This window comes from Phocoena sinus, chromosome 6, assembly GCF_008692025.1.
Source record: "Phocoena sinus isolate mPhoSin1 chromosome 6, mPhoSin1.pri, whole genome shotgun sequence".
NCBI lineage: Eukaryota > Metazoa > Chordata > Mammalia > Artiodactyla > Phocoenidae > Phocoena > Phocoena sinus.
In genome coordinates this window covers 43739004-43753216 of record NC_045768.1, presented here as the reverse complement: position 1 = coordinate 43753216, position 14213 = coordinate 43739004, and the positions used below count along the sequence as shown (strand labels likewise).

Sequence of the window (14213 nt, the reverse complement as noted above, 5' to 3'; positions counted from 1 at the left end):
GTTAGTTCCTCTATAGCCACATTGGCAGGGAGAATGTGTTTTACAAATGCATTGACTGAAGGAAAGCTGCAGTTTCTTGAGGGTGGAGGAATGAAAGGTTTCTTACCATTTGGTGGTCCTATGTCTCCACCTGCTGGTGAATCTGAATGATCTGTTTCTACTTGCCAGTCAACGTTTGACGGAGACAACTCGATGTTGGCGTCGACTCCGACGGGCAAAGAAACGGACTCAGGGTCTTCATGAACATGCAGCGCAACCAGCTGGCATTCGGGCTGTCTGTTTGTGGCCTCAGCGTGGTTTTCCTTGTTTCTTTCAGCAGGAAGGGAAGAAAGCAATATCTCCGCGGCTTCGCTCCCCAGAAGCTCCTCATTCTCTGGAGTTCCAGCTTCCTCTGTGGTTTCGACACCAGGAGTAGGTTCCGTGAGATAGGACAAATCAAATGGAGGTGTGTAAGGTGCCAGCTCTTGCTTCAGGGCATCTTCCAAGGGAGGGTCACCGCCATAGACAAAGTGTTCAGGCTCTTTCATTAAATCTTCATCAATATTTTGGCCCACGACTTCATACTCAGAATCACCCCACGAGGCTTCAGAGGAACAGATATCTTGCTTCCCTGCCTCCCCATCAAATGGCATTTCAGGATTTCCTTCTGATAATGTCAGTTTACTCACGTCATCTGTTGTTCCCGTGGATGTGTTGAGACCTGAGGCATCGCCGAAACTGTGGTCAAAGGCAGCTTCGCTGACATCCAGACAAGTGTCTGAGGCTAGCAAAGTATCAGGAACCGTGGCAGGATTCTCAGTAGCAAAAGCTTGCTCACGGTCCGACGGGCCCCCTGCATCGGTCTGATTCGCAGGAGAAAAGTCTTCCGATATCCAAGAGCTGTTGCTATCCACAGTTGGCTCTGGGTGAGTGACACAGGTATCAGTTCCCACGTTTTCAAGCACTGGGATTGTTCTGTCAGTGGGTTCCAAAATTGGTGCTGTATCTGGGTTGGCTCCCTTTGCTGACGCTTTTAAACCTGTAACGTTCTCACATTTGTTTATTTCGGAAGGTTCAGGAGAACCTTTGTGAGAGGCAGGTTGAGATGAGTCATTTGTGTTTGCCTGCTCGCTGATTCGAGGCAGCAGAATTGCGTTTTCAGAAGATAGTTCCGAAGTATACGGGACAAATTCCTGCGCCGGCTCCTGACTGGGTTCTTCATCTCTCTCTGGCTCGGTGGGATAGAACTCTCTGGGTTCCCCTTCAGGCCCCATCCCAGCACTGACGTGCTGCTTCGTCTCTGGCTTTGCTTCATAATCATGACATACGTCAGGGCTGTTGGAAGCCTGGGAATTGCTGTCGTGGTCACAGTGAGTCAGTATATCAGGATTCTCACCATCTGTCTTCACACCGAAGGGTTGTCTCACATCCATCCACAAGTCGGGCGAAGCTGAGGCCAGTTGCCCACCCTCTTGGAAGTTGCCGTGTAAAATATCTGGAACAAACGCACCTTGGGGGCCCTCACTAGGGGTAGAGTCGTCCCGTTCAGAGCCTGACTTCTTTGTCAACTGGGTGGAAGAACTGACAGCAGGGAAATCTTCAGGTGCAATGCTTGAATCTGTCATTTCAGCGGGGTGTGATTTTTCTTCTCCCCACCAATTTGTTTCTTGCCACTCAGGAGTTGATACGTTAGGTAGAATGCATCCATCTTCATCTGTGTGAGTAAATGTTGGGTCTGGCTGGTTGCGGGCAGACAGCACCGTATTCTGACACTGCTCTTGGGTAGGTATTTCAGAGGTGAGTTTGTCACTGGCAGAAGACACGGTCTGTTCTCTGGAATCCTTGTCTTTCATTTGGTCCGGTGTTACAGGCTGGCTAAGCTGACCAGCTTCTGGGTCCGGTTGCCGTGGTTGAATGTTCCAAAGTTGCTCGTGGGCATTCTCGCCATGAGTATCCAGAAAGTGTGACTCGTGTTTATCACTGAAAGGATCGGCACAGTGCGTTTCCAGGGATTCAGTATCACCCTGAATGGGTACTCCCCAGGGACCCACGTGTTGGCGTGGTGAGGAATTCACCTCTAGCACAGCACTTGAGTTAGATAATTCCCCTTCAAATGCCCTCTCAGTTGGTCGCCCTTCCTGTAGGGAGGCGTTCCACCACTCCGTGCTCTCAGCGGAGAAGCCAGCCATTTCCAAATCAGAATAATTTTCATTCTTTAGTTCAGCTTTGGGAGGTATTTGCCATATGACATCTCCCGTCCTCCCTGTTGCTGGAGAAGACCTCGTCTCCTTCTCCATTGCTGTAACCTGTATTTCAGTCTCCTTTAGTGGCAAGAAATTCCCATGATCAGGGCTGCTTTGTTGATTGTCACAGAATGGGTTTGACTTATTCTCATTCTCTGCTGGTTCTGGACTGCCTGTATAGGCAGAACATTCCTCAGACTTGGGATCAGCTGTGGCCAAGGACTTACTAGATTCATTCAATGGATCCCACGCTCTGAGTTCACTCTGAGCAACCTGGCAAGTGGCTGAACGGATTTCTTTCTCCACTGACTCTCCATCGCCTACACTATCATCATCAGAACCTGAGCTTGTTGAAATGGACTTGGCGTCCTCTTGCTGTACAGTTTCAGGAATATCACATTCACTTTTTTCCTGATGGCTAACCGCTAGATTTCTTTCCCGATATACATCTAAATATTCAGAATATTTGCCTGTCTCAGGGCTAGACAAAGAGGAAAAGGAATCCCCATCTATTGAGTCATTCCAAATCTCTAAATATTTAGGAACATTGTAATCTAAGCTCTTTTCAAACTTGTCCATTCTGATTTTCTCCAAACCCTTCATTTCGGGAATTACTTCTACTTGACCATCAGTAGTAATTAGTTCAGATTCTTGGCCATTCTGCGTACTCCAATCATCTTGGTTTTCCTTCTGAGGCCCAGTGTCGGGGCCTTGGTCCCAGGAAGGCAATGCAGCCGAAGAGTCGTTTAGGTCAGGACTGGATGCACTTGAATGTGTATAGTCACTAGAAATACTGTCTCTGTCATCATTTCCTGATAAATTGGCTCCTGGAGGGCTGTTTTCAGTATTCTTAACTTCGAGATTCTTAGTTATCTCAGAACTTGTGCAGTTGACCTGCACATCACCGTCTTTAGGGCCATCCCAAAGGTCAAGTCCTTGGGGACATCCATAAGGTAGGTCTTGGTTCATTCTCTCCGGCTCCAGAATGTTACGTTCCTCAGCTTCCTCCACATCCATTTCAGGTAGAGATACACTTATTGTGGAATTCAGCCCACCTGAAATTTCAGTAGTTTCACCTGGATTTCTGTGACTCGTGAGGTGCTCTTCACAGGTCTCTTTTGCCTGCAGGTGATCTGTGGACACCTCTGTTTGCACATCACAGGGTTCTGGAGTGTAAGACCCCTTCTCATGCTCTAATACCTCCTGGGGTTCCTCCGTTTGAGGACTGGAAGTGACTGAAAGAGAGCTGATTTTGCCCGATTCATTGGAGATTTCTGGATGATCAGATGCAGCTGGGGAAGGGCATTCCTGGCCACCTTGCCCTTTTCCAGGAGCCCCTGAGCTTCCATCCATCAGCTCCTCCTTACTGGGGCACTCCCTACCAGCGGCTCCATGGGATTCCATCTCACTTTCCTTTTTTCCATAACTGGGACTCCTCCAGGGATCTGAGCATGCAAAATGCCCTGAATTCTCAAGTCTGGTCACCAAATATGCCATATCACTTGGTGGGGTTCTCCTGCACGTGTCCTGCTTCTCAGGACCAAGTGTTTCTGACTCACTGGCTCCAGAGGCTTCCAGCATGTCTGGGATATGACTGTCCTGAATTTTATCTAATGAGCTGGACGTTTCAGGAGGTGACTTGCTTTGTTCTGGATCTGTAACATACGATGGGCCGGGTAACATTAATGATGACATGGCGTTGTCTCTCATAACGGAATCCCAAATACTATTCGCGATCAGCTGCCCGCTTTTTTCATTCAGCATGTGATATGCGTTGGGAGCAGTGTCCAAGCTGTGCTCAGAAGAGGCAGGGAGTTCCCAATCTACCTGATTTGCTTCCTGAAACTCCACGCTCCAGGGTTCTACCTGTCTCACTGAAAATCGGGTTTCGGGTTCGGAACCTTCAGCCACGTACCCTTGTGCCTGACCTTCACCGGTGATGGCCACAGCTGCACTGCAGTCATCCCAGTCCAAGTCGTTGTCCATATCCGAGATGGTCGCGGTAGACTGAGTGTCCTCCAGAATCACTCTGTTCCACAAGTCGAGATTGTCGGGGGCCGCCTGGCAGGAGCTGGCGCTGCTGTGCAGAAGTGTGAGCTGCCGGTTTGTTTCATTGTACAGCTGCATCATGCTGGGGTCATCGTAGCTGGACTGGCTGCTTTCCCCAATGTCATCCTCCACGGAGGTGTTCTGATCATCGGTGGGCTCTGCTTGGAGTAAATCTTTATCTGGGCTGTGAGGGGCATTTATTTCAGGGCTACCATCTGCGTGAGGTGAAGCCCACATTTTCAGGTTCCCAGGACCTGAACTAATTCTATTTCTAGGTGGCTGCTTTGGGGACTGAGGAGGCATGTCAGCATCCCCTGAGGTACAGTTAGCATCTTGGGACTCGAAACCTGCCTCTTTAGCAAATGGCTTGTCTCTGGTTTCTTTTTCGTCTCCAGCAAATGTTGGTGAAGTACAAGAGTCAGAGGTGGAGTAGTTGGTATCTAAGGGGGATGGCACCAAATCTTCCCCTACGTTGGAGGCGCTGTAATCGGAACATTTATAGGCTAAGAAGGAATCTTCCCAAGGTGCTAGGACCTCTGACCCTCCTTTCTTGTTACCGTCCTCAAAAAGGTTCCAGGAATCTCCATTTTCGTACACCTTCCCCCTAAGTTTTGCATCCACGAAACCATTCTGATCATCCTTTACTGGCTTAGAACTATTCCATGCATGATCCAGATCAGATCTGGGATTTCCAGATACGAGAACATCATCCCCGGAGTCGTGGTTCTTCTTGCCCCAGATCTCTGGAACTGCTTCACTGTTTGCATCACTGGGCGAACTGTCTATGAGGTCTTCTGAAGGGAAAGAAAACCCGCTTTTTGCCATGGCCCACTCGTTTGGGTCCCTCACAGAGGGTGTCTCACCACTCATCGGGCGCAGATTCCAGGTATTTTTCAAAGCTTCGGCGTCATCTTCTTTAGCAAATGCTCTCCAGGCTGGGAAGGACGCTGCAGCAGCTGGTTCCCCGTCACCCGTGGGATTTCCCCATGGCTCAGGCATGGCTGTGGGTGAGCGATCAGAACGCCACAGAGCAGCAAAGTCTTCTATCAGGTGGTTTGTTCCCTGAGGAAAAGCATTCGGCAAATGCGAGTTTTCAGGGGACATATCCTGAAACTGCAAGTTTTTCTCATTTTGGTCTTGAATATTATTGCTGCCCAGCCCAGGCTGACCAAATTCTGACTCCCAGGGACTTGACTTTGGGAAATCAAGAGTCTTGGGTTGAAATATAGAATCTGAGGCTCTCCTATCAACTGGGCGTGGCTTATGATCTTTCCATGACTCGGGGCTCTGGAAGACAGATTCCTGTCCACTGGAACTCCAGGCATCTGCAGTGTTTCTGGACTCAATTTCCAAACCACCCCACCAGCTGCTGCACCGTGCCTGGGCTGGTGGTGGCCCAGTGTGACCCGTGTTGACTGTTTTGGGGGTCGTATCTTCTGAAGAGAGTAGAGCTGGTTCTTCAGTGGATGGTGAGGTCTCCACAAAGCTATTCATAGGTGTTGGTGGGACCCTCCTTCCAACATTTTTCAGACTTTCTGGTGAAGGAGATCCATCTTCCACGAACCCTGTCAGGCTCAAATTTCTTTCAGAATTATCACGGGGACTTTCTTGTCTCTGGACAAACTCCTCATCAAATTCCACAAGGCTATCTTTGCCAGTCCCTGACAAAAGAGAACTGGATGAATAATTCGACACGTCCATCCCTATCTCATCAAGCCTTTTAGGCCCCGTGGCGAGCTGTCCTTCTGACGAATCGCTGTTGGGGAAGAAGTCATCTGTTGGGGAGTAGTCTGCAGAATGGGAAGATGGTTGGGACTGCCCAGAAACCATGGGTGCTGGGTCAAAGCTGAAAAGGTCAAAGGATTCACTGTGTTCTCCAGATGGGGCGTGCTCCTCCGCTACTGCCCCTTCAGGGATGGGACTGTAGGAGTCAAATCCTGGGAGGAGGCTGTGGTGAGGCCCAGCACCTTCTCCCACTGGACTGTCATCACTGAGGAAAACTGAGCTCTCCTTGGACGAGCGGCTGCTCCTAATGGTGGCCAACCCGCTATCCGGGCTAACGAGGTCCACGTTGACATCCACCTGGGCCTGGTTAGAATCGCTGAGATCGGGAGGGTTTTCCATGAAATTCACGGAGCTGGGCTGTGGCTCTATGTCAGAACCATACAACTCCATAATCCCGGAAGACCCCTGGGAGAGCGGGGCGCTGCCTGCCACCGCTTCTGTGGAGGATGTCCGGCTGTTAGAGGCCATCTCTGGACACCTCCTATTGATGACTTCCTTGACCAGGAGAACCACGTGATCACACGTCACTGAAGGGTTCTCCTGCTGATACACCAGAATCTCGTCACAGCCACATTCAAAGGGCTCCAGCTCCAGGCGAGGGTTCTGGCACTCTTCCAGTTCACAGCAAATCTGTAGGGGAGGCACAGGGATTTGTGTGAGCACTCAGGCTCTCTTAGCTCTTTGCAATTTGTCTTTCTTAATTTTTTGTAATGTAAAATTAATCTGTGTTCATCCGTCTAGAAAGAAGACAGAGAACTGAGAATTGTATAACATAAAATATGGAAAGTCCCACTTAATCTACCACCAATGCTTTCTTTAATCCTACCAAATTGGCTTTTTGTTGAACCCAAAATCATATAAAACCTTTCCTCAGTGTAACTTAATACCGTCTTCCAACAGGAGTAAAATTCAGCTTTGCAAAAGCGAGAGATAATGCTGGTTGCTGACAAAACTAGGGGAAAAGTATTGGAATAAGGGAAAATGGGGCAGAAGGAAGGCTCTTGTTGGTAGCAGGCAGCCAGGACCTGCTTTAACCTCTGAAAGCCTCAGAAGGCAAAGGAGAACGTAGGAAAGAGAAAGCAGCTACCAGGGGCAGCTTTCTCAATGGCACTCAGGCCCCAACTGTCTCTTCCTGCCCCAGGAAGCATCTACATGGGGCCCAGGACAGACGAAGCTGCCTTGGAAGGCAGGGAGATGTGTGATGGTCAGTGTGAGGCCAAAACTGGGCTGTAGCTCTAGGATTTTTTTAGGCAATGTTGAAGATATTTTGCACACTGGGCATTTGAAATGGCCCCTTAAGACCAGTGGAGGTAATAATAACAACAACAACGACAATAGTAGTAACAACTACAGAGCTCACATAGATAGTAATAATAATAATTAACATTTATTGAATGCTTTCATATGCCAGGCACCGTTCTAAGGGTTTTATGTGCATTATCTCCTTTAACCCTCACAATAATTCTACAAGGTAGGAACTTTTTATCCCCATTTTTTCAGTGAGGAAATAGAGAGACAGGAAGCTTAAATAACTTGACCAACAACACACAGCTAACAAGTGATGGAGCCACATTTTGAACTCAGGCAGTCCAGCTGCAAAGGCTGACCCTTGACCAACTGGGACCACATGGCCAAAGAAGGATTCCTCTAGAGCAGTCTTGACTTTGTGTTGCTCAAGATTTCAAGGAGATGTCTCTTGGGCAAATGGGTGGGGAGGGTTGGGGTGGGGGCCGAGGAGAGTCAGGGTGGAGTCAACTCAAGGGCTTCTAACCCCTTCATCCACTCTTCTACTTCTGTCTGTTTTAGATTAACTAATTTCTAGATTGATTTGCTACAAAAAGTGATTTGAAAACCACTGTACTGGAGGCTTAGGAGACCTAAGTCCTGTCCCTAGGAAACCAGTGACCAAAGATAAAATTCAGCTTTGAAACTCAGTGCAGAGCAAAGCACTAAAAAAGCCACAGGCCGGTGATGCGATTCACAGATGTATGTGGGTCAGAAGGGTACCAAAAGCACCTGCAGCCGGAGAAGGGGGCTCATTCATATCTGGACTTGAGAGGGCACAGAGAGGCTGGAGAATGACTTCAGTCATATATCAAGAAATGGACCTCTTGGGGGACAGAAAGTGAGGATGTCAAAGAAGGGAGTTGAGACTTTACCTCTAGCCACCTGTGGGTAGATCAGTGGTCTAATCCATTAGTGAGGAAAGATAAGTGATGAAACCGTTCTATGTCCATGTCATCCATATTATAATGAATTACATATGTTCTCATATTAGTTATTAAATACACCCGCTTTGGTATACCCACTGCCCTATTTTCATTAATTTTGTCTATTTCTTTTCTTTTTTTTTTTTTTTTTTTTTTTGCGGTATGCAGGCCTCTCACCGTTGTGGCCTCTCCCGTTGCAGAGCACAGGCTCCGGACGCGCAGGGTCAGCGGCCATGGCTCACGGGCCCAGCCGCTCCGCGGCATGTGGGATCTTCCCGGACCGGGGCACGAACCCGTGTCCCCTGCATCGGCAGGCGGACTCTCAACCACTGTGCCACCAGGGAAGCCCAATTTTGTCTATTTCTTATATTTCCAAAGCCTTGAGTTAAATGACTCTGTTCTCAACCAAAAAGATCTGACTGATTACCCAATCAGAATTTTAGTACCTGGAGAAAAACGTGGTTTTTTGTTTTTTTTTTTTTTAACATATATGAATGTTTTTCTCAAGACATATCCAAGGTGTCAGCGTGGTTGTGGTCAAAAAACTAACTTGGATTAAAGCTTCAGAGCACAGTTACTAAACACTGGACACCAAACAGATGTTTAGTCAGGGACTAAACTTTGTTATCACCAGGTAGCAGCCCTCAAGGAAAACGGTACCCAAAGGAGGACTAGCCCTTATTGGGTAAAAAGAGATATGATCTTTGTCTTTATGAATTCAGCCTAGAAACGAAACGGTTATGGGGCTCTTTTAAATGCCCCTATGTGGGGTGAAGGGAGTCAAAAGGTACAAACTTCTAGTTATAAAATAAACAAGTCATGGAGATGTCATGTACCGCATGGAGACTATAGTTAATAATACTGTACTGCGGACCTGAAAGCTGCTAAGAGAGTGGAGAGTAGTCCCCATCACAAGAAAAACCCTGTCATTATGTATGGTGATGGATGCTAACTGGACTTATTGTGGTGATTATTTCACAACATATACAAACATTGACTCATTATATTGTACACTCGAAATATAATGTTATCTGTCAATTATACCTCAATTTAAAAAAAAAAAAAGGCCAACTTTTATCTCACTGACAATTCTATTTAGATGATTTTTTGGTAACACAGCACCAAAACTAAAAACTAAAAATCTGAATTAAAGCACTGATAAATAAATAAATCATTAACTAACTAACAGAATGTGTAAAATACCCCCAACATTTCTTAAAACTCAAACTCTAGGACCTTATCTCTTGGACCAATCTCTTTAAGTCAGCGGTCCATGGCCGTCTTCCACCGCATGTTCTGAGAGCCAGCAGGAGGGGGGATGCAGTGAAATGTGCTGGGTCAAGGAGGTCCTTACCTGACTGCACAGCTCTAGGTTCTCAGAGTACACAGCGATCTGTCGTCTGGGCTGCTGCTCCTCCGACAGGTAGTTGGCCAAGAGGATGAGGACATCAAAACCGAACTTGTCTGAGAATGCTTTCAAATCACTGGTGATACTGCTGTGAAACGTACAGTCCTGAAACAACAGTCAATTTGATATTAATGTCAAACTTTCCAGCTCTGGGGAGTTGTGCCACAAATTTGTCCAGTCTTAGGATGTATTACCACTGATACTTATTATTACATGCAAATGAAATAAACACTTTGCTTCGAGAAGGTTTGGAAATCTTCATGCTATGGCTTAAAATATACTTTTGCTTTTTTTGTTTTGTTTTCCTAAACCAGGAAAGGAAGGCATCTTTGCTATTATTATTAAGAATAGTTTATAGAGGACCAAACAGCTTAACATCTTTTTCCTAAAATGTTTATTCAAATACTGACTTTGTAAAACATACTTTTCCTTTTATTGTTCATAGGACATAGGAACGTCTGCTGAATATTATTATTGATACAACCCACTAGAAAAATAGGAGGAAGTTATTGTTCTTTTCTATAATTGTTTTCTAATGGTTATCATTAACTCCAAGCAGAATTCCTAAAGATGGATTTAGCTGAGTCTACTGAATGCCTTTTATTCCAGTGTAGAAGTCTAGGAGATTTGTGTTAGGGATGTGATGTCAGATCTGCTTGCTCTAAGTGGTAGCTAAGGAGGAATGAATAACTGTGGAAAAGGGACCCATTACCGCAGAGCACCCAGACCTGTGACTCACATCATCTGTGGAAATGTTCTGGCCTTTTCGAGTTTTATTAACTACAATGAGAACCACTTTGTCAGCATGGTTGTCTCTCTTTCTTTAAAAAATAAAATAAAATAAAATACACTGAAGACCATATCTTAGCCCCTAGCATAACGCATGGCACATACTAGTTGCTCAAGAAAAGTTTGTTGAATGACTGGAGAGACATATATACAAAATCAACCTGTGCTACATAATCCTTTATCATACTGTATATATATCTAATAGCACATGTAAATGACAATCATATAATCATCAACTGACAGTCCACTGCTCTACTCAGTGAAAATCACCATGATGTGCATTCAAGAGATATAAAGAATTCTAATTTTTCTGCTTACAAAGTCATCAGAATTATGCATGCCACTGGTAAAACATTAAAGCAGTACAGAAATGTGTCCCATAGGAAGTGGAAGTACCACGTACCTCCTCCTCAGATAACCATTATGAAGAACTAAACAGTGCAGTGCACATAGGTGCAGATTTTTTTCATGTCCAGATTAATGTTTGTATATGGTAGCCCTCTGACACTTGTGGATTTGATATTTGTGGCTTAGACTATTTACTAGCCACTTAAAATTGCCGTAATACATGTACTCTGTAATTCTGCTGAGCCAGATCTCAAGGTCGATGAGGTTCCCGAGAGGGCACACAAGAAACCTGGCAGTTGGGTGGGCCCAGCCCATCACCAGCTTCCGTGCCTCTAGGAGCCTTGTTGTCCACTCCTGAGGCCACTACTCTCATTAGGCATCTTCAGTTACAAGGTGCACATGGGAATTCACAAAGATCTCAGGATATATTGCTGATGAATACAAAGGATCTATCGCACTGACTTGGTAATGAAATTTATCATGCTCAAATACAATAGCTTTTGGAAGTATGCACACGGTCAGCTTTCATGCTTTTAATTTATTGTCCAAGTGTCATAATAATAATCATCTTTAGGTACTTCAAACAAATTAATTCACCCACAAAAGAAGTAGATATTTAGAGTGAGCTTTTTTAAAAAAAAATTGGACCTATTATACACAATGTGCATTCAATAGATACAATTATTTCAAATCGTCATTGGTATTAACCATCAAGAACCTCAATGCTGAGCTTTTTGCCATTAAGAACTGTAAATGAAGATATGGTCCCAAAGGAAAACGATAATGGACAACTCCACGTACATCTTATCTCCAGTGACTGAAGGCTTTGGCACAAGAAGACTTACAATTTTCCTTTCAAAATATTTTTTTCATTATGTACATAAACTCATTCCCCCCAACATATTTATAAACCCTTGAAAGAAGACACACCATTTCTAAGAGCTTTTCACATACAATCACAATTATCACGACACTCCAAGCGGGGTCACTCAAACAAGAGAAGGCTGGTTTTACTGGTACCTCAGCACAAGATTAAGATTCAGTAGAATAAGCATTATTCAAAGCCATACTTGTGGAACATTTGCTATTCAAAAATGTTGGCTGAGCGCCAACCTGTTTGGATTTGTCTGTGTTAGGGACTTCCGTGGTGGTCTAGTGGTGAAGAATCCGCCTTCCAGTGCAGGGGACGCAGGTTCGATCCCTGGTCGGGGAACTAAGATGCCACATGCCGCGGGGCAACTAAGCCCATGAGCCACAACTACTGAGCCCGCGCGCCACAACTAGAGAGAAGCCTGCACACCGCAATGAAAGATCCCACGTACCTCAACAAAGATCCCACATGCATACGCGGCCAAGAAATTAAATAAATTAATTAATAAATTAAAATTATGGCTCTAGGATCTTGCTAAACTCAAGTCCAGCGGCACTGGCACCGTCAGGCACCTTGTTAGAAATGTAGAGTGTCGGGTCACACCCCAGACCTACTGAAGCAGAATCTGCATTTCCCACCAATCCTAGGCAATTCAAATACACATGGAAATATGAAGAGCACTGCTCTAGGGAGCCATTTTTAATTCGTATATTTTCCTATGAACCAATCCTTTGGGCTCTCTCAATGCTGTCACAGGACTTTTACTGACTCAGGCCCTTAGCTCCTTGCCCCTCACACCAGCCTCATCATAAACGTCACCCTGGGGTGTGTCTTTCTGGGCCGCTTTGTTAGAGGTTCTCATTTAGCAGCCCAGGATTGGGTCCAAGAATCTGTAATTCCATTATGTACCTCAAGTGATTCTTAGAACCAAGCTGCTTTGAGTAATACTTCCCCAGTCTTCCTCTGGGTGGCCCCGAATTCCACAGGATCACATGAGGTATTGATAAAACAAAGATTTATGTGAAGCATTTAGGCATATTAGAGAAATAAAATACTTACATTTTACAGTCACCCCAAAACAGACTGTCAACAACTATGTCCTATCCACCCCAATAAAATTGCCCAAACCAGATTCAATCTCACTGGCTTTAGGATAATGTCAGGAGTTTCATGTTTAAAACAGAATCAAACAAGGGAATGAGTAAGATTCTTCAGGAATCCGGGAGGCAGGGTCTGTTTGTTCTACTTTTATGCCAGTGCTGTTTGCATAGGACATAATTTATTATTGTCTTCTAGCTATGCAGGGAGTCATGTGCTGTAACAGCTCTTATGTTGCTGACAAGCTAGCCTGGCCCTGAATAAATACCACTTCATCATCAACACAACCCAACTGTAGATACAGGTTGGCATTTTATTCCCCCCATCTGCCTTCCACCTGATAAATTACTGTTTTAGTTACGAGTATACAAATAACTATTTGTTAATCTGCTCAAACGTCTCCAAAACGTTTCCCTACCTTAAGTTAAAATTATATATATATATATATATATATATATATATATATATCCCACTGAATTTGCCAAAGGTTTAGAAAAGAAAGGAATCCTACCTTCATTTACCACCTAACCCCACCATCCAAACTTCCACGTTTGAAATATGACCCCAGCCTGAGATTGCCGCATGGAATTTAGGAAGTTACTTTACTAATCATTACAACCTGGGAAATGACTGGCCAAAACCCAGACTGTTCCGACACACCAGTTAGGAAGGATAGGGAGGTGTTCCCTGTCAGTCTTCTGTCACTCATGGACGCAGAGACTAGATCATTAAACGTTTTTAGAGGTCATGAGTTCTTTTGCTTCAGTAATTCCTAGTTTTGAAATGAGTAGGAAGACCTGAAAACGTAGGGAGAAAAAGGCTTTGTTATTTCCTGGCCAAAAGCAAGGTGTAGATCTCAAGAGCCCTAAGAAGAGGTTGATGATCAGAAGGGCAAAGGGCAGGAAAACAGAAATGATAGGGCTCTATTTTAACTAATATGACCACCCAGAGAGTGATCGTGTCCAACAGATTCACTACATTAGTGGTTGAAAGTACTTGGACAAATGCAGTGGAAAATTCCATTCTCTCACAAAATTCTATTTTATTGATATTTCTTATTCCATTGCTCTGAAAATTTTAGTTTTTATTCTATACACGGATAGCTTTAGTGCGTCACATGAAATAAAAGTGATCTAAATAATGTCTTATACACATCTGAGTCCTTAAATGTGCATATTCTTTGAAAGAGAAAAACCCACTCTCCTTACACTGCTCATATATTTGTATTTCTATTGTCTTCTGAATCCCTCCTGTCAGGTTTCTGCCCTCATCATTCCATTGAAAGGGCTCTTCTCAAAAGTATCAATCATTTCCAGGTCACCCAATCCCCAAGTCTGTTTCCTGTTCTTACTCTAATTAACTTCTCCCAAGAATCTCAAAAGGTTGATCTTCCCTCCTTCCTGAAATATTTAACTCCTTCACTTTCCTGTCAT

At 44.9% G+C, this 14213-nt stretch overlaps 1 protein-coding gene across 1 annotated transcript in view; it reads right to left on the bottom strand.

Annotated features, from left to right (window-relative positions):
• PRUNE2 (prune homolog 2 with BCH domain) overlaps positions 1 to 14213 on the bottom strand; it is a 272571-nt gene that overhangs the window by 89816 nt on the left and 168542 nt on the right. Inside the window, exons 7-8 of the mRNA XM_032634319.1 lie at positions 9621 to 9779; positions 107 to 6686 (exon numbers count right to left, since the gene is read on the bottom strand). Of these exons, the coding sequence (XP_032490210.1) occupies positions 107 to 6686; positions 9621 to 9779 (6739 nt within the window). The remainder of the gene's footprint in view (positions 1 to 106; positions 6687 to 9620; positions 9780 to 14213) is intronic.